Source organism: Benincasa hispida, chromosome 9, assembly GCF_027475165.1.
Source record: "Benincasa hispida cultivar pf3 chromosome 9, pf3_genome.v1.1, whole genome shotgun sequence".
Classification (NCBI taxonomy): Eukaryota; Viridiplantae; Streptophyta; class Magnoliopsida; order Cucurbitales; family Cucurbitaceae; genus Benincasa; species Benincasa hispida.
Genome location: NC_143486.1, coordinates 62,439,653 through 62,459,132, shown reverse-complemented (window position 1 = coordinate 62,459,132; position 19,480 = coordinate 62,439,653). Strand labels below are relative to the sequence as shown.

Genomic DNA, 19,480 nt, shown 5'->3' with positions numbered 1-19,480 from the left:
CTTTGTCACTAATAATGATATTCTGTAACTTGGTTTTTAACGTGTTGCCATAAATTATCTTTGAGCAACAAAAATTATCTGAGCCACTAAAGTTTTGTCATTGAAAATCAATTTTCTTGTAATTCCATTTTCACTAAAAAATATATATATATATGTTTGGCCATTTTTCAAAAATATCATTTTATTTTGGCCATTTTTTCAATTGCCCCATAAAAATATGTCATGGCTTCCCCATCGTACTCACTACTACAAAAATTGGATTACTTGACGTTTTTCCAATGTCAAGTAAAGGGTATACTTGACGCTTATAAAAGCGTCGAGTATTCAACTATCAAATATAGTATGATAACTTGACTCCGAAAAAATGCCAAGACAAATATTTCTTGATACAATTTTCGTGTCAAGAAAGATAATACACGTGATATTGGTGGTATGTCAAGTTTATTGATTCTTGACATTGATTACGTATCATATATGATAACTCTTGACGTATTTTATTTGTCAAGTATATGCCTTTGTTTTTTTTTTCTCAAATTAAATGTCCCAATTGATATTCTCATTTTCTGCCATGTATTTCAACAATACAATTACAACAACTAAATAAACATTATACATTTAAGATCTATCAACTCAATATATTCACTAAAAATTCCATATGTTCAACTATGACCTTTCATATGAATACTCCTTACAAATTACAACAATATTTCTCTTTCACATGTACATACACAAAATAAAATCTCAACTATTGCTTTTGTATACAAAACTCAACTTTTAACAAATGCAAAAGTGACAAATTGTTTAAAAGTAACCTCTCAACAAGGTACATTATTTAATCTATACATTGAGCTTTGAAGTCTAAAAATCGATAACTAAGGGCCAGACATATCATGTTTAAGCAAGTCAAACTACAAAATAAAATAAAGGGTGATAACATCAAATTTCAAAATATAAAAATAAGTGTTAAGATACAATAATGACAAAAAGTCACGCACAAGAAAAAAATGTACATGATTGGCTTAGTTTATGCAATGGAAAAATATCATACTCGAGAGTTAAAAAATATCTACAAATTAAAGTTAGTGACTTACTGGGATTTCATTCATTCTCTTTTGACCATATCCAGCCTCAGGAGGAACAATTACCTTTTGTTGCAAAACAAAGGAAGATGGGAGAGATTTTAGAAAATATAATAAAGAGGAAGAAGATTATCAAAAAATCAAGCATATGCTAAAATTTAAAATATAAGAATGCAGATACCTTTCGCGCAACTTTCACAACTTTCACAACTTATCTTATCTACAAGCAATAAAAAATAGAGAATATGGAAAGCTCAATCTTATCTACAAAATTTTATTCAAAACTACAACAAAGTAATCCAATCTTATCTACAAAATTTCATTAAAAACTACAGAATATTAGAAGCCCAATTCTTCAAAATTTCATTCACCAAAATAACCGATTAACTCCAAATAGGTTACCCAAAGTGTGGCTTGATTCGAATGTCACTTCAAAACTACAACAAAGTAATCCAACCTACAAAAAGTTCAATAATAATGGTTACAAAACGCAAATTCCAGCAACTATGTAACAATTTCAAAAGAGTTTCAAGGCCTTAATACCTATCAAAACATCCAAACATTGTTAACTTTGTTGGACAGTGGCTCCAATCCCTTAAAATCTTTGAAATGAACATAAAAAATTGAAAATAACTCAATTATTAGACCAATACTTCAAAGGGTAACAAAGAACTATTAATACTAAGCTCTAAACTTACCAAAACCTTGCCAAGATCGATCTCAAACCTATTGGACAGCAACTCAACTCCTTCCAACACTTCAAAATCAATATCATCATCAAACATTCAAACAAGCAAATCATTACAAAAGATGCTACAAAATGTAACCCAAATCACAGATTCATTCCAATACATCTAAAACACTTACCTGAAGTGTTTGCTCAAATCGACGCTTCACTCAAGCCTCGACCAACTAGCCTAAAAAGAAAAATAAAAGAGGCACAAGAATACTCATAAAATATAAGAAGCTCTTACTTGACAGAGGCAGCACGACTGTACAGCAAATCCGGTGTAGGACTGACCGGATCTGGTGGAGGACTAACCGAATCCGACGTGAGGACTGGCCAGATTTGGTGTGAGGCAAGGCTGGGTGACTGGTGCAGATCCGGTGGAGGACTGACCGGTGGGCGCTATATGGTGGTTGACCAGTGGGCGTCTAGCATGGATCCAATGGCATCTGGTGTTGATCCAGTAGGTATTTAAGATTCACCAAGAAAACCCATACAAGACACCAAAAACTTACCCAAAACGCCGATTCTGGAAAGCGATGATGTCGACGGCAGGTCTAAAATTGGGCGGCGGTAAGATAGAACCACACAATGAGTGATCTGAAAGAGAAATATTAGACGGAGATGGTGAGATTGGCAGTGATGGGTGCACATGGAAGCCGAACCAATGGTGCTCGCAATCGATCGCGCATTGGAGGTGCGATGCAGAGGAGTGATGGGTTACAGGAAAGAGACAAAATCAGTGCAAAGGAGGGTCGTTCGTTGGAGTGATGGCTAAAATCGACGGTAATAGGCTGGGTTACGGGAAGGAGACGAAATGTAGAAGAGGGAGAGAGACAGTTATCGTGAGGGGGATTGTAGCATGAGAAGGAGAATGAGGGGGATTTTCTAATTTGATAACTGTTTTTATTTATTTAAAATAATAAGTTAATTATTTTTTATATTTTATTTGATAATTTTGGTAAGAGGGAAACCAAATTTGACAGAAAAATGAAAATGGGGAGGGAGGAAAATAAAAAATAAAGATTAAAAAAAAAAATTTATATTTTACTTGACATGAAAAATATGTAAGAGCTTCTTATACTTGACACGAAAAACGTGTCAAGCAAGACCTTATATTACTTGACACGAAAAACATGTCAAATAATAACGTGAAAATATCCGAAACATTCTGTCAATCTCTGCTTTTTTTTAACTCTTTTACTTGACATTTTCTTTCCTAAAAGGTCATTACTTGACATTTTTTTCCAAAGAAATGTCAAGTAATTAAAAACTACACGTGTCAAGTAATGTAGATTTTGTAGTAGTGACTATCGAGATTCTTGTCCATCTCTCTTTCGGCTTAAGAAGGCAGTGGTGAGAATGAGGCTTTCTTTTCTTCTAAGAGATTCAATTTTCATATTCGACTATGATCCTCTTTCGGCAGTACAGAATTTCTGCCTCAACGAGTCTCCGACAACTCAACCTCGACTCCTGAATGGTGGCTTAAGGAAGCAAGGAGGCTCACGAAACATAGTAACATCATGCGACAAATAGCTAGATATACAATAAGAAAACTCAACTAAAAAGAATACGGACGGGATATTTTCCTAAGGGAATACAGAAGATAAAAACGTAAAAATGAGTGAAAATGAAGGCTAATTAATGGTATAGATTAGATGGTTTAACACTAGTTTTCTTACTTCAAATTATATAATAATCATTAGTTGTCTTTGGTTTTCTTTTCGAGCCTTGTCTTTAAGGTGTGAGATTTTCTTTTCTTTCGTAATTTATCTAGCGTTATATATTTTGTACTTTTGTGTCAATTTTGTTTTTTTTTTTTTTTTTTTTTTTTTTTTTTTTTTTTTACTTTCAAAAAGTTCAAAATTACTCTTATACTTCAAAAATACTTTTACTATTAATTTATGAAAACTATTAGAATATGAACAAACACCATTAATATTCTATTACTCTATTTTCTATCTTTTTACTCTCATCTGTAATTTAATAGTCTCATTTTACTCTGATTTTTGTATATTTGAAAATAATAATAAATTAATAAATAAAATTGTCCACTTGAATTAGGGTGTATAAACTACATGAACAAGAAAAAGAAAAATGGAAGCCCCAAGGGATCATAAAACTTAAATATTATAACAATGTTGTATGTTGGTGGTTGAGTATGTATTACTAGTCAAATACATTTTTTTTTCTATTTGGTTTTTTACCGTTTTAAAAGGATAAAATTTGATTTTAGATTTTGTAAGGCTTTGTGGGATTTTATGTTTTAACATAAAGTTTTGGTTTTTATTTTGAGTACCGGAAAAATTCGTGTAAAAGCTGATCAAACAGGAGAAGAATGTACGTATCTAGAAAATAAAATTAGATTGTAAAGATTGTAACGTTTCTCCAATTTTTCAATTTGAGATCCTCAATAGAAAAAATATACTGAATTGATATATTTAATAGACTTGTTTGTCCAAGATACATCAAAATTATTGAACCATCTTTTGTAAGTCACATTTGTACCTTTGAAATAGTTTCACACACCTGTTCTAGAATTAGTTTGCAAAATTACTCATAAACTTGGGCGGGTAGTCGTGGAGTTAAAACAACTTCAAGTGGAGCTTTTCTATCACTGGCCAACCCTTGACTTTCTTCCATATCAAGGAGTTCTTCTGATGGTCTATCAATTTTAAACCCATGTAGCAAGTTTGCTAGCGTAAGATGCATTATGTTAAGGGAAAATGAGATGGCAGGACATATCCTTCGACCATTTCCAAATGGTATCAATTGAGGGCTTTGTCCTCTAACATCAATATACTTTTGGCTTGTTAAAAATCTTTCTGGTCGAAATTCACAGGCATGCTCCCAAATAAGTGGATCTTTTTGGAGTTTTTGAGCATTAATAACGAGACGTATCCCTCTTGGGATGTGGTAGCCAGAAATTGTGCAATCTTCTGTAGATTCACGAGGGACTAAAAGAGGTCCAGGTGGATGTAGTCGTAGAGTTTCCTTCACAATAGCTTGAATATATAATAGATTTTTTACATCTGACTCTTTCACTTGTCTTTCTCTTCCAATTTGTTTGTCTAATTCAAGTTGAGCCTTCTTCAATGCATCTTCATTGTTGAGAAGTAAAGAAAGAGCCCATGTCATTGTAACTGACATAGTATCAAATCCACCTAATATCAAATTCTGCATTGATTTGAATAAAAGTTACTTATTTATATTCGATCTATGAGACCATCCATAAATTTAGGATGAATTGTCACAAAGTTTTAAGTGCTATTTGGTTAAATAGTCTATTTTAATTTATTTTTTTTTGAATAATATCAAATTTTACTCTGTTTTAAATAATAATAAAAAAAAATCCTTAAAATTTAAAGTTAAAATTCTATTTTAATAAAGAAATCCCACAACTCTTTAATCTTAGACTTGTTTGTTAGTCATTTAGTTTTAGATTTATATGTTTTAAAATGATGTTTGGTTTTCTTACAACTTCAGTACCCATATAGTTGTACCTTTCCTAACTATGCACTTAAGTACTTTATCAAAATTTCAAAATAAAAATTAGTTTTGAAAAGTATTTTTTTAGTATTCAAAATGAGCTTTATTTTCAAAACACTTACTCGAATGTAGACAAATTAACAAGGAAATAAGTACGTGGAATTAGTATTTATAATTTTAATTTTTAAAAAACCAAATGATTATAAAAAAAACATACACTTCTCAAATTTCTCAAATTCCTTCGTTTGATTGCAAAATCTTCCAATTCTCTTATAATCTAAAAATTTCTTAAATCCTTTCCATTTTTTATCACCAAAAGCCTTCCTATTGTTTTTTTTCTTTTAATGTGGAAAAAAAAAATTAATTTTCAACCCAAACTTATCTATTTTTGTTAATTTTAACGTCAATGAAGATTTTTACAAGGTTATGTTACTATCTAAAAGTGGCTATAGGAGAGAAACATTTGATGTCCCTTTTTGTCCCTTTCAATTGATGGTCATTGAAATATTTTACGTACTTTCACAGTTAAGTAATTAAAAAAAAAAAAAAAAACTCATTTTATCTCTAATATCTTACTCTACATTAAATAAGGGGAAAAGCAATTCTAAAAATCACATTTTATTCTCTAATCTTTAATTCACAAAAAATAAAAATAAAAAAACACATTTTTATCTTTAATAATCTAAGAGAAAAAATTATCTGGATTTTTTTTTTTTTTTGAATATTGGCTTTCATCTACGTATGAAATTAAAAATATAATCAAATTATTAAAAAAAAACAAAACTATGTGAGAGATGATTATCACGAAATTTTTAAAAATAATAAAAATTAATTATTTTGGTTTATTTTAAAGTTTAATGTAATTAAATTATCCAAAAATCAAAATGAATGATTTTTTTTAAAGGTATTATAATTAAACTATGGATTGGGAGAATCAAATCTGTGACCTCAAATTCAATAGTACGAGTACTATGTCAGATGAGTTATACACTTTATCATGAAATTAAAAAAAATCATGGTTTAAATCAAAGTTTGAAATAAAGAAGATAATCAAATAATCAAAATTAAAATTAAAAAAAAGAGATAATTATAAAAATGTTTTTTTTAAAAAAATAGTATAAAATTAAGAGATAATAAATAATACAAATTCCAGTATCAAACACATATTTTTAACCAAGTAACTACGAATTTAAAAATAATAATACTATTATTTTTTATTTGAATTGAAGTTTAAAATTAGAAAGATAATCAAATAAAATAAATTTCTTTTACGAAGCATTATTACAAAATATTTTAATTTATATATTCTTTTATATATGTTTAATTTATATAATCTTATATATTACATTTTATACTCAATTAAAATAACTATTATTTTTCTTCACCCAACTTCCAAAATTTTTATAAATTTTTTATCATGACTTATTTAAAAAATAAAACTCTCTTACTCATAAATTAAACGTAGTATCAAATTAGTATATTAAATTAAGTACACAAGTTAGTGAAAATTGAAACGATCATGGTAAAATGTGCAAGAGTTTAAATTTGGTAAAATTGAAAGTTGAGGACAAAATTAAAACAACGGATCTATTCAAGGTAAAAAAGATCTTTTTAATTTCTATACTTTTCAAATTTAATTCTAATTTCTAAGTTTCCATTTGGTAACTATTTTATTTTTTGTTTTTGATTTTAAAATTAAGCATATGGACATTGTTTCCATCTCATATTTCATTCTTTGTTATTTACTTTTCACCAATTGTTTACAAAATCAAGCCAATTTTTTAGAACTAAAAAAAATTATTTTTAAAAAGTTGTTTTTATTTTTAAAAAGTTGTTTTTATTTTTAAAAGTTTGCTAAGAATTAAATTATTGTACCTTCTAAAGATGAAAATCGTTGAAAAAAATGTGGATAAAATAAACTTAATTTAAAAAAAAAAAACAAAAAAACCCAATAATTATCCAAGAAACCTAAACAACATGTCAAAATTAATTTAGGGATATCAAATTTTTAAATAATTATTTAATTCCAACTTGACAAGTTGATACAGAATTAAATATGTAAATGTCATTTCAGACATTGATTTTTGATCCCACGGACAGGGGGTTAAATAAAAAATTTCAAAATAAGTGATGTCAAAATGATTTATTGAAATGAAGTTTTTATACAAGAGGGCATTAAAACAAAATAATTGAATCTTTTTCAAAAAGGAAAAAAATCAAAATAATTGAAAATCATAGTAGATAGAATATGGCCAAAAAAAAGTGGAGGAAATTACTAAAATGGTAACCTTGTATGGGATTAAAGAGGTCTAGTTTACTTTTAACTAATCTTATTGTATGTCCAAAAAACATTTGTAAATTGTTATATAGGGGTGAGCAAAGAAATTCGAAAAATAAAAAGCCACATGACCGAAATCGGCCAAACCGAGTGAGGGCAAACGAATTTGTAATAGTGTTGATTGATAGTCGATTTGAACTTTTACAAATCGATAAGTCGATTGAACAGCCAAGAAAACAATAAAATTTCAACTACTACAAAAAAAAATAAAAGTTTATATATGATGAACTAAAAGATTACTTCTTTAATTAGCTATAGTTAGTTTGTTAGTTTTGACTTTAACTATAGTTAGTTTGTTAGGATTTGAGTTTTGACTTTAACTATAGTCAGTTTGCTAGGATTTGATGTAACTAGAAGATTTACTTCTTTAATTAGCTTAGTTAGTTTTGAACAAACTTGTAATCCTCCTCTATAAATAAAGCCTCTTCTCTCATTTTGAGAGGAGATTCATTGATTCAAAATATTAGACTCTTGATTCACACCAAAAATTGGTATCATAGCACTTCAAGATTTGGGAACCGATGGCGGGAAGGAAAGCCCATCAACCAATCGAAGGAGATGTTCACGGGCAAGAACAAGAGGTGGAAGATACTCCCACCCTCTCTCCAAGAACCTCAACTTCAACCCGACGCTTGCTGTTCGTTGAGAACTCATTGGAGAGAATTTATGGCACCTTAACAAACCTTCATTCAAAGGTTTGACTTTGTGATCAAACACCAATCAGACAAGGAGAATAAAGTAGCTGATGCTCTAAGTCGAAAGAATTCTCTCCTTACTATCTTAACTACCAAAGTAACTGCTTTCTCTCATCTCCCATGCTTATATAAAGAAGATGTTGATTTTGCTGAGATATGGTATAATTGCACCATCTTTATAAAGACTAATGATTTTCATATAGTGGATAGTTTCTTATTCGAGGGAGAGCAATTGTGTATTCCACACACTTTCCTTCGAGAAGCACTTCTAAAAGAAGCACACTCGGGAGGATTGGCTGGATATTTTTGTCAAAACAAAACTTTTGAACTAGTGACTGCTCATTTTTATTGGCCACAAATTCGGAAGGATACAAATAACTTTTTTAAGAGATGTTTTATTTGTCAAAAGCAAAAGGCACAAGCACTAATGCGGGTCTATATTCACCATTACCTATTCCAATAATTATTTGGGAAGACTTATCAGCTGACTTTGTACTTGGTCTTCCAAAAACCCAACGAGGATATGATGCAGTAATGGTGATAGTGGACCGTTTCAGTAAAATGACTCACTTTCTTGCTTGCAAAAAGATAAATGATGCAGTTTATATAGCCAATCTCTTCTTTGAAGAGATTGTTCGACTTCATGGAGTGCCCAAGTCCATTGTATCTAATAGGGATGTCAAATTCCTTAGCCATTTTTGGTGTACACTATGGAAGAAGTTTGATACAACATTGAAATTTAGCACTACCTCACACCCTCAAACTGATGGGCAGACAGAAGTTACAAACAGAACATTGGGAAATCTTATACGTTGTCTAAGTAACTCAAAACTGAAACAATGGGATTTGTCCCTTGCCCAAGCATAATTTACCTTTAATAATATGAAAAATAGATCAATAGGAAGATGCCCCTTTGAAGTTGTATACACTAAAACTCTAAGACTAACTTTTGACCTTGCTAACTTGCCTTCTGTAGTGGATGTTAGTATTGAGGTTGAAAGTATGGCTGAAAGAATTCAAAAGCTTCATGAAGAAGTCCATGATCATTTGGAGAAGACTACCTTGTCTTACAAAGAATCTAGAGATAAGTCTAGAAGAGAAGTTAATTTTGAGATGGGAGACCTAGTAATGATCAACCTATGCAAAGCTCGATTTCCTACCGGTACGTACAACAAATTGAAAGATAGACAACTTGGACCATTTCAAGTATTAGAGAAATATGGCACCAATGCATACAACATTGAATTACCAACAGATTTGCACATCAATCCAGTATTCAACTTGCCTCGCGGATGAGTCCAATCTTGAGGGAGTGGATTTGATGTAACTAGAAGATTTACTTCTTTAATTAGCTATAGTTAGTTTGTTAGTTTTGACTTTAACTATAGTTAGTTTGTTAAGATTTGAGTTTTGACTTTAACTATAGTCAGTTTGTTAGGATTTGATTTAATAGAAGATTTACTTCTTTAATTAGCTTTAGTTAGTTTGTTAGTTTTGAACAAACTTGTAATCCTCCTCTATAAATAAAGTCTTGGTTCACACCAATATCTCAAGATATTTGTTTTATAGTTATATATTATATTTTAGTTTAATGTAATTAGTATATATTATTAATAGTTATTATTTAAAATGGAAAAGGCATGCTTTATAGGTAATGATATTACTTTTTTTTTTTTTAAAAAAAAAAAAAACATTATTTTCAATTTTTTCCATTAGCATTATTTTACCCTTTTTCTTCTTCTTTTCTTTTCTCTCCCTCATTTCTCTTTCATTCTTTTTTTTTTCTCCTTTTCTTCTTTTTCAACCAATCTTTATTATTATTATTATTATTATTATTATACTATTTATTTATTATTATTATTTTTTTTGCATTTTCTATTCTTTGTTCTTCTCTTCTCTTACCTTTTATTGTGTACTCTTAAGTTTTTACTTGCTTTTGGATTTTTCTTCGTTTTTTTTTTCTACTAGGTCGTTGGAGATCAAAACTAAAAAAGTCGACCTACCCCACCAAAAACTCGGTTGTTTCGTGTTACAAAGTTCATCAAAATCGACGAACATCGACTCACACAAACCGAAACGTCGGTGGTCAACAACAGTCGAGCCAAAATTAAAAATCGAGAATATGAAATAGTTTTTTAAGATATTGATTTCATTGGAAATATTCATGCCTCACTTTTACAAAAATATATATTTGATCAATGTCGAAGTTAAAAAGTATTTAAAAAAATTATAAAAACAAGTTGTTAAAATATATATAAATTATTGAATAAACATTTCACTTTTTCATATGAACAAAAACACTTATTAATTATAGGGCAAATATCAATTTATACTTCTAAACTTTAGTTGTATCAATTTAAACTCTAAATTAATAATTGTATCAGTTTGAACGCTAAACTTTAGGAAATTATCAATTTAAATCCTGAACATTCATAAATGTATCAATTTAAACCTTTCATTATATTATATTGGTTAAACATAGTGTGAGACTTGTAATTTTAACCATTAAACTTCTAAACTTACATAAGTTTAATTGAAAGAATAAAATGTTTTGCATAATATTTTTCAAACTAAATCTAAAGAAAGAAACAAATCGATATACTTATGAAAATTCGTGATTTAAATTGGTACAATTATTAGTTTGAGGTTAAAATTGATGTAATTCACAAAGCTCATGCGTATAAATTGATATTTGCCCTGAATTATATTATATTCATATAATATAATATATTATGATAATTAGAGCATTTAAATAATATGCACTTTACCAAGCATGTTGCTTTAATGATTGTATCAGCATCGTAGCTGAAATGTCCTCCATGATCTTCTTCAACAGCAGAAATCATTACATCCATGAAGTCTTGTTCTTCCATCTCCCCTTTATTGCAATAATATTTCCTCTCTCGATGTTGTTGGAGGAATTTATGGAGGGTCTCGTCTAATATTTGGGCAGTCTTGTTCATGGCTTTCTCATGTCTTCCTATGTCCAACCAACTCAAAAATGGAAACGATTCTGAAGGAATGAATTTTCCAAAGAATTTCAAGAAATCCTTCAACGCCTTTCGACACTTTTCGCTGCCAACATGGTCGTCGAAGGCCGTGGCAAATCGCTTTCCAATCACCATCTTGAAGATGGTGTCAAGGGTTACGTCTACGAACCGCTTCTTCATTTCCACCACAACTTTCTCACTTTTCTTATTGTTTTGGTGGCAGTATAACTCATACAGTTCCTTCATCCAGCAATGAACCTCAGATGCTCTAACTCGTTCGAGTTGCTTGACGCGTTTGTTTGTGAAGAGTCCAAGGGTGGCTAGTTTGCGTATATAGCGCCAGTATGGATTGTATGGGCTGAACCCCACCATGGCATAGTCATAGGCAAGAAGCTTTGACGCAAGCAGCTTTGGACGAGACGCAAATATTCTATCGTTTGTGATAAAACACTCTGCTGCTATTTCCCAATTGCTCACAATCAATGCCTTCTTTCTACCGAACCTAAACGTGAATATTGGTCCATACGCATCTGCCATTTTGGCCAACGTTATGTGAATTGGCTCCTTTGTACTGAGTAGATGGAGGTGGCCAATCACCGGCCAAGTGCCACCAGCTTCCGGTGGGAGTCTCTTCCGTTTATCGAAAGATCTCCGGTGCATAATGAACATGGCATAGAAAAAGAAGACAAGGGCGAAGATTATTCCGGTTACGGCGTGAGTTTGTTCCATTTCTGGTTCTCTAATAATGTTTCCAAGTTTTCAGGGTTTGGAGAATTGAAAAGTGTTTGTTTATATAAGAAGTCATATAGCTTTATGGACTACAAAATGAAATTAAATGGAGTTTGTTCTCTCCATTCTTTTATATATATGCACACATGTTCATTTTAATCGGATAAAATTTTACTCTCTGCAATAATTCATCTTGAATTATAGGGACTAAATAGAAACAAAATGTATAACTCAAGAGGCAACAATATAACTTTGTAAAACCTAAGAACCAAGTAGATAAATTTAAAATTCAAAGATAAAGAGTGAAAATGTTTAAAATATAAAGAACTAGACAGAGTTAGAAAGGGCAAAAACTGGTACTTAAATAAGAAATTTTGAAAAAAAGAAAGTATGTGTACTCATATATTTTGAATAAGAAATGTATATAGTCTTGGTCAAAAATAACTCTTTTAGTTATTTTTAATATTTTTAAGATATATTTTTATCATTAATATCTATTTACATAGCATCCTTAAGACCCACATTTATTTTATACGGTAGTGTGCTATAAGACCCACATTCGTCTTATACGGTAGTATGTTATATTGGTAACTCAATTTTGTGAAATTTTGTTTAAAAAAAATGGAGATAAATAAGAAAAAAGAATTTTGGAAGTTTGAGGTTGGAGAATTATTATTATTATTATTATTATTATTATTATATAATAGAAAAGGAAATAAGATGGAAAAAAATAAGAAAAGAAAATTATAAACGAGAGTTTGCATATATTGGAAAAGAAACCATTTTGAAAAAGAAAAATAAAAGTTTGGCCATTTCTTTTGAAAGAAAAGACAATAAAAGAAAAGACAAGGAATGGATGAGGGCAAGCCACGTTGATACAAGAAAGAGAGAGATACAAAAATAAAAGTTTGGCCATTTCTTCGTAAAAATATTGTTATTAAAATTAAAAAAATAATAATAAGAGAGAATTCTGGAGGAGAGAGGAAAAAGGAAAAAAATAGAAAAGAAAGAAAAGAAGAAGAAAAGAAAAACGAAAAGGAGAGAGAGCTCGAAAGGGGAAAGTTGAAACTCGTCGAAAACTCGCTGGAGGAGAAGGATAACGCCGGAGACTCACCGGAGAAGAGAGATAACACCGGAAAAAGGATGGAGGAGGTTGTTAGGCAAGAACTTTGACCTTTGTAAAGCTCTTTATCTCTTTAAAGTTTGGAGAATATGAAAAGCATACAAGTCTGGGACACACGTCGGGTTTTATATTTGGGACAATTGCAACTTTAATAATAAAATACATTGAAATTTTGAAGCTTGTCCTTAGTTTATGGTTTTTTTTTTTTTTTTTTCAGATATAACAAATCTCACCCCTGCAGTCATGATTTAGTGACTCTCATCTAGAATTTGATTGCTATTTGATTTCTATGTGGTTGTTGTGTGAAATTAATTTTATAAAATTTATAATATTTTCAATTTTTAAAATCAAATTGATTTTTAAAATTATTTGATGAAAAATTAAAAATTTGGAAAATCAATACAAAATGGAAATATGGATTTTTCCATTAAATCATCAACTAGCTCACACAAAATCCATTTTCATTTGGCTTCAATAACTCGAAACATGAGCTACATCTCATGCAGTCATCTTCTTTGCATAAAAAACCATAATAAATAAAGAAGATTGGAGTGGAATTGAGGCATGCATCTACAGAAAAATTCGGGTTGAAGAAATTGTTCTTCAAGTGGGTTGTAGCAGTGAGCTTTTCTCAAAGTTCCTTTCATTCAAGCTAATTTTGAGTCCCACAACTCATTTTAAAGCTCCAAGAGATTATGGGGAAGATCTTGAGATGATTCACATCAAGATTTAGAGAAGATTACAGTTGAGAATCAAGATCTCAAGGAGTTCTACAAAGGTACAAACCCTCTTGTGATTGACGAGCTTGCTTTAGTTACTGCCAAAATTAATGTATTAGAGTGCTTAATGATCATTGTTGCTTCCGCTTCATGCTGATATACTTTACATCTATGTCTCCAGCTATCTATCTAGTCTTACCTCTGAAATAGAAGTTTATTGAGCCGGCGCTGTTGAGCCAACCCTCACCTATGCAAATCTACGGATAATCCCGAATAAACCGGAGTTCATAGTTAGCTCAGAATTAAGATCAAGTTACCTCGGTCATCACTTTGAAATAGTCAGTCTTAAACAATAAACAACATTATAAAGTAAGCATGACTTATTTCGTGGTCCGATCTTGTACAAGCTCATTGCACAAGACACCCTCACTGCTTATGTCATGACATGTACGAACTAGAATCTCCATAAAGATATCCTTTTAAGTCAATCAGTGATTAAAGAAAGACATGCGGTCTATTTTAATGTGCTAGGTGGCAATGTAACTTTTTATGTTTTCATTTATATATAGTTTTCGGTTTTTTTTTTTAGTTCATTTTTTCCTTTTTGATTCCTTTTCATTTAAGTCGCAATATTGTCTTTTCTTTCTTTCTACGTACTCTTTTAACAATATTAATTTGTTTTTAAATTCATAACTTCTTGTTTTTATTATTTTTCTTGATGTATACAATATCATTTATTTTCAATTATTCACTTGAAAAGTCGAAATGTAAAATAATGAGATGAGAAAGTATACTTCATAACTTAAAAAGTGGTATTTAGGACTTCATGATCGATTTCTTTTTTGTTTTATAGTTTTTATTTATCTTCTTATTTTCTTTTTTTTTTTTCATCTACACAGTTATTTATTGTCAACCATAGTGTTAAATTTCATCGACATGTGTCAATATTTCTACGAAATTTTTAGGTTTCCACATGTTCGATATCAACACAAGGAGTGAAAATTTAAATATCGATTTTTTTTGTTTTTATAATTTTTCTAGAAATATCCATCAAAATCGATATTTACATCAACTTTTCGTAAAATTAAGACCTTAATGTTGCAATCAACATCAATATTTTAAATCTTGTTGTCAACTAATCATTTAAAGATTGAGAGTTGTGTTTCACAACATTTAAAAAGTAAAAACAAAATTGTAAAAAAAATATGTAAAAACAAAAAAACAAAAAGCTAAGATTGACATGTAGCACAATTAAAATGGGTCACGTTTTTGCTAGCAAGGGTTAGGTGAGTTTTGACTTTTAAATGTATGAAACCAAAATTATGAAGTAGTTCAAAGAAGTTATCAACATCCACATACTATGATGAGACACCGAGCTGTAACACCCTATTTAAATCATTTTTCTTCAATTACGTAAGGGTTTGGTAATTCAATAGATTCTACCTATAGTTTTAAGTATTCATTAATAAATTTTTTATTATGATTTAATTTTGTTGAAATATTTCAAAGGGTAGAATTATTTATGAAAGAGTTGCAAATATAGACATTAGACCTAAAGTATTAGTAGACATAACATAATGTAAAAAAAATTACAAATATGACCAATTTAAATAATCTATCAGTGATAGATCATATTATTGGTAGGAGTTTATCAATGATAGACCATATCACTGATAAGAGTCTATCAACAATAGAAGTCTATCGCTGATAGACATGTCTATATTTGCAATTTTTTTTAAATGATGTTATATGCTTGGTTATTATTCCTAAAAATGCTACCAACTGCAATTACTTTTTTCTTAAAGAAAGAAACAAAATAATACTTGCAAATTATTATGACACAAAAGTTATATATAAAAGCTAAAAATTAAAAATATCAATTCAAACAGATAAGGATTAGACATCTCTTACTTTTTCTTTGAAAATTTGGTCACTCCGACTACTACTGTCCTGACCGACATTGGTCTGCCATCAAAGCTACTACTACCCTCTCTACCAACGACCATCTCCACCTTTGCCACCTCAACACCGACAACCTCAGTCGTGTCTTCTTGTGCCTTTTAAGAGACTACGATCACGCGAGATTTGCCCTAAAGGTGGTGGATAAAAGCGTGGATTTTTGTTGAAAGGACAAAATTGGAATATACACTTAACGAAAATAGAAGAAAATTAAAATTTAAATATTTTTCCATATTTACTAATTTTCAAACACTGAATGTACGCTTGCAATTAAAGATTTTGTATTTCTCACCCATTACAAATTCTCATATTCTAAGTCATTTCTTCATCTTTCCAGCATTGGTCTTGAGTATTTGGGCCTTGTGAAGAATGGTCAGGCCAACAATTTGTGGTATCAGAACATCTAAACATCATCAAGGTCAATATTCTTATCAAAATTCTCAAGAAATCAAAACTCGATACTCATTCAGATAAAAAATGGTTGTTGCAATGTATGAGATTGAGAAGTTTGATGGGAATGATGATTTTGGTCTAGGGAAGGCAAAAATCAAAGCCATTCTTGGACAACAGAGAGCACACAAGGCTTTTTTGGATCCATCAACTTTGTCATCCACTATATCAGTAAAAGAAAGAGAAGACGTGGAGCTTACAACATATGGGACTTTAGTTTTGAATCTCAATGACAATATTTTGAGGCAAGTAATTGATCAAGACAAGATCTACAGGATGTGGGTCAAGTTGGAAGGTCTTTTTGCAACCAAGGATTTCCTCAATAAGATGTATCTAAGGGAGAAGTTCTTCACGCTCAAGATGGATTCTGCCAAGCCTCTTTCAGATAATTTGGATGAGTTAAAGAGGATAGTCTCAAAGTTTAAGAGCCTTGGTGAGAAAATTGGCGACGAGAATGAGGCTTTATGCTATTAAACTCTCTACCCGAAGCCTATATGGAGGTGAAGAGTGCCCTGAAATATGGTAGAGAATCATTTACCACTGATGCCATCATTTCAGTATTAAGAATTAGAGAGTTAAAGCTTCAGTCAGTCAAGAAGGAGTAGCCTACTGCAGAGGGGCTGTTTGCCAAGGGGAAGAACAAGTAGAATCAGTCTAAGGGGAATAAAAACAAGTCAGATGAAGAGAACAAACCTAAAACCAAGCTGAGATGCAACTACTGCAAAAAGAAAAGTCATTTGATGAGAGATTGCTACAATATGAAAAGGTAAAACCAAGAAAAGGAGAGGATCAGAAGGGAAAACAACCAGAAGCTTCAGTGGTTGAAGGTTCCTACTTTTATTTCGATGTTTTAGCCTCCACTAGAAACTAAACCAACCAAATTAGTCCTCTTCGGAAACATGACTAGGTACTTGACTCGGGTTGTACCTATCACATGACACCTTTCAGACCTTGGTTTAATACTTACAAGGAAATAGATGGAAATCTGTGTAGATTGGAAACAATGAAGCCTGCATGATCAAAGGGGTTGGATCAGTGTCCTTGAAGCTAAAGGATGGATCAATCAAGCTTCTAAGAAATATGAGACATGTACCTTCGCTCAAGAGAAACTTGGGATCTTTGGGCATGTTGGACTCCATTGGGTGCGAATGCAGAGGAAAAGGTGGAGTTCTTGAGGTGATCAAGGATTCTAAGATTGTGATGGTTGGTGAGAAGGTCAATGACCATAATATCGTGAGAAGAGTAGAGATGATGACATGTGCCTACACGGTTTCAACTATAAAGGCTGACTTGTGGAGACTATCCCATATTAGTGAAAAAATGATGCAAGCACTGTCCAAGCAAGGAATTCTGTCCAAAGGTATCAGTGAGCACCTTTCCTTCTGTGAACACTACATTTTAGGTAAAGCAACAAGGAAAAGTTTCACAAAATGGCTCAAGGTATTTTCTAATCTTTAGTGGCTAAAGGTATTTTCTAATCTTTAGTGGCTCAAGGTATTTTCTAATCTTTATAGATGATTTTTCTAGGAAGAGTTGGATATACTTTCTTAAAACTAAGGACCAAGTTTTTGGAAATTTTAAAGAATGGAAAGCCATGATAGAAAATCAAACATCTAAAAGTTTAAAAGACTTTAGAACCAATAATGGGCTAGAGTTTTGCAATGAACACTTTAATAAATTTTGTAGTGAGAATGGTATAACTAGGCATAGAACAGTGGGGTATACACCTCAACAAAATGGGGTTGCTAAGAGGTTAAATAAAACCATAATGGAAAGGGTTAGGTGTCTGCTCTCTGATGCTATCATAGGAAAAAATTATTAGGCAGAAGCTGCAGCATATACAGTGTATACCTTGAATAGGTGCCTTCACACATCTTTAGAGTTGCTTACCCTGAGGAAAAGTGGACTAATCATCCTCTTAACCTAGATAACCTCAAGGTCTTTGGATGTGTAGGGTTTGTACACAAAAATAAGGGAAAGTTAAGGGCCAGAGCAGTCAAGTCCATGTTTGTAGGCTTTACAGAGGTTGTCAAGGTGTTTAAAATCTGGCATCCGGTTGAGAGGAAGTTCATAGTGAGTAGAGACATCGCCTTTAGGGAAGAGATGTTTACACAAAAGGAGAAAAAGTTGAGGATGAAGGAGAGTCATCCAACACAAGAATTGAGGTCAAGTTACCAACTGAGCAGCTAATTGAGTCTAGCCAAACTAGGGACATAGGAGAAACTGAGGAAAATGTAGGGGAACGTGAGGAGACAGCATGTGACCAACCTGATTTAAGCTAGTATGTCTTATCTAGGGATAGACAAAGGAGAACTATCACACCTCCAGCTAGATATACTGAAATGAATTATATGAATCTGGTTTTAAATGTTGTGGTAGCTCTTAACTAACCAAGAATCAATTACCTTTGAGGAAGCAACAAGTTGTGCTAATGCGAGGGATTGAATTGAAGCAATGAATGAGGAGGTGCATTCACTAAAAGTGAATGACACATGGTCTTTAGTTCCTCTACCAAAGGGTTACAAACCTATTGCCTCTAAATGGATTTTCAAACTTAAAGAAGGAGTATCCTGTGATCAAAAGCCTAGGTATAAAGCTAGATTAGTTGCAAAATGGTTCACTCAAAGGGAAGGAATAAACTATTATGAGATTTTCTCTCCTGCTGTAAAACAGACTTCCATAAGATTTATTCTATCCTTAGTTGCTCAAAATAATCTAGAATTGTATCGACTAGATTTAAAAAACTACTTTTCTTCATGGGCATCTAGAGGAGACAATCTATATGACGCAACCTAAAGGATTTGAAGTTAAAGGAAAAGAAAATCTCTTTTGCTTACTCAACAAGTCTATATATGGGTAAAACAATCATCTAGGTGCTGGTATAAGAGATACAATGATTATATTTCTAGCATCGAGTTCAAAAGAAGTTCATTTGACATATGTGTTTATGTAAATACAGGTTCTTACAAGGACAAGGTTTACCTGCTCATATATGTAGATGACATGTTGCCGGCAGGTAGGTCCAAAGGAGATCTAACCCATGTTAAAAAACTCTTAAAAAGAGAGTTTGATATGAAGGACATAGGAGAAGAAAGCAAGATCCTAGGAATAGAGATCCAAAGGAACAATGAGAAGTCTGTTCTAAGCATCAATCAGTCCACTTACTTTGAGAAGATCCTTAA

At 31.4% G+C, this 19,480-nt stretch overlaps 1 protein-coding gene and 1 long non-coding RNA gene across 2 annotated transcripts; both read right to left on the bottom strand.

Annotated features, from left to right (window-relative positions):
• Positions 1–800: 800 nt before the first annotated feature.
• LOC120087099 (uncharacterized) lies at positions 801–3,619 on the bottom strand. Its single transcript, XR_005484428.2, has 3 exons — positions 1,778–3,619; positions 1,623–1,681; positions 801–1,536 (listed from the first exon to the last, which is right to left on the bottom strand). It is a non-coding gene; the product is annotated as an uncharacterized LOC120087099 (long non-coding RNA).
• Positions 3,620–4,220: 601 nt separating this feature from the next.
• LOC120086977 (cytochrome P450 CYP82D47-like) lies at positions 4,221–13,268 on the bottom strand. Its single transcript, XM_039043811.2, has 2 exons — positions 11,097–13,268; positions 4,221–4,983 (listed from the first exon to the last, which is right to left on the bottom strand). Exons 1-2 carry the CDS (start codon positions 12,045–12,047, stop codon positions 4,360–4,362), a joined length of 1,575 nt encoding a protein of 524 aa, XP_038899739.1. The 5' UTR covers positions 12,048–13,268; the 3' UTR covers positions 4,221–4,359.
• Between the last annotated feature and the right edge of the window lie 6,212 nt (positions 13,269–19,480).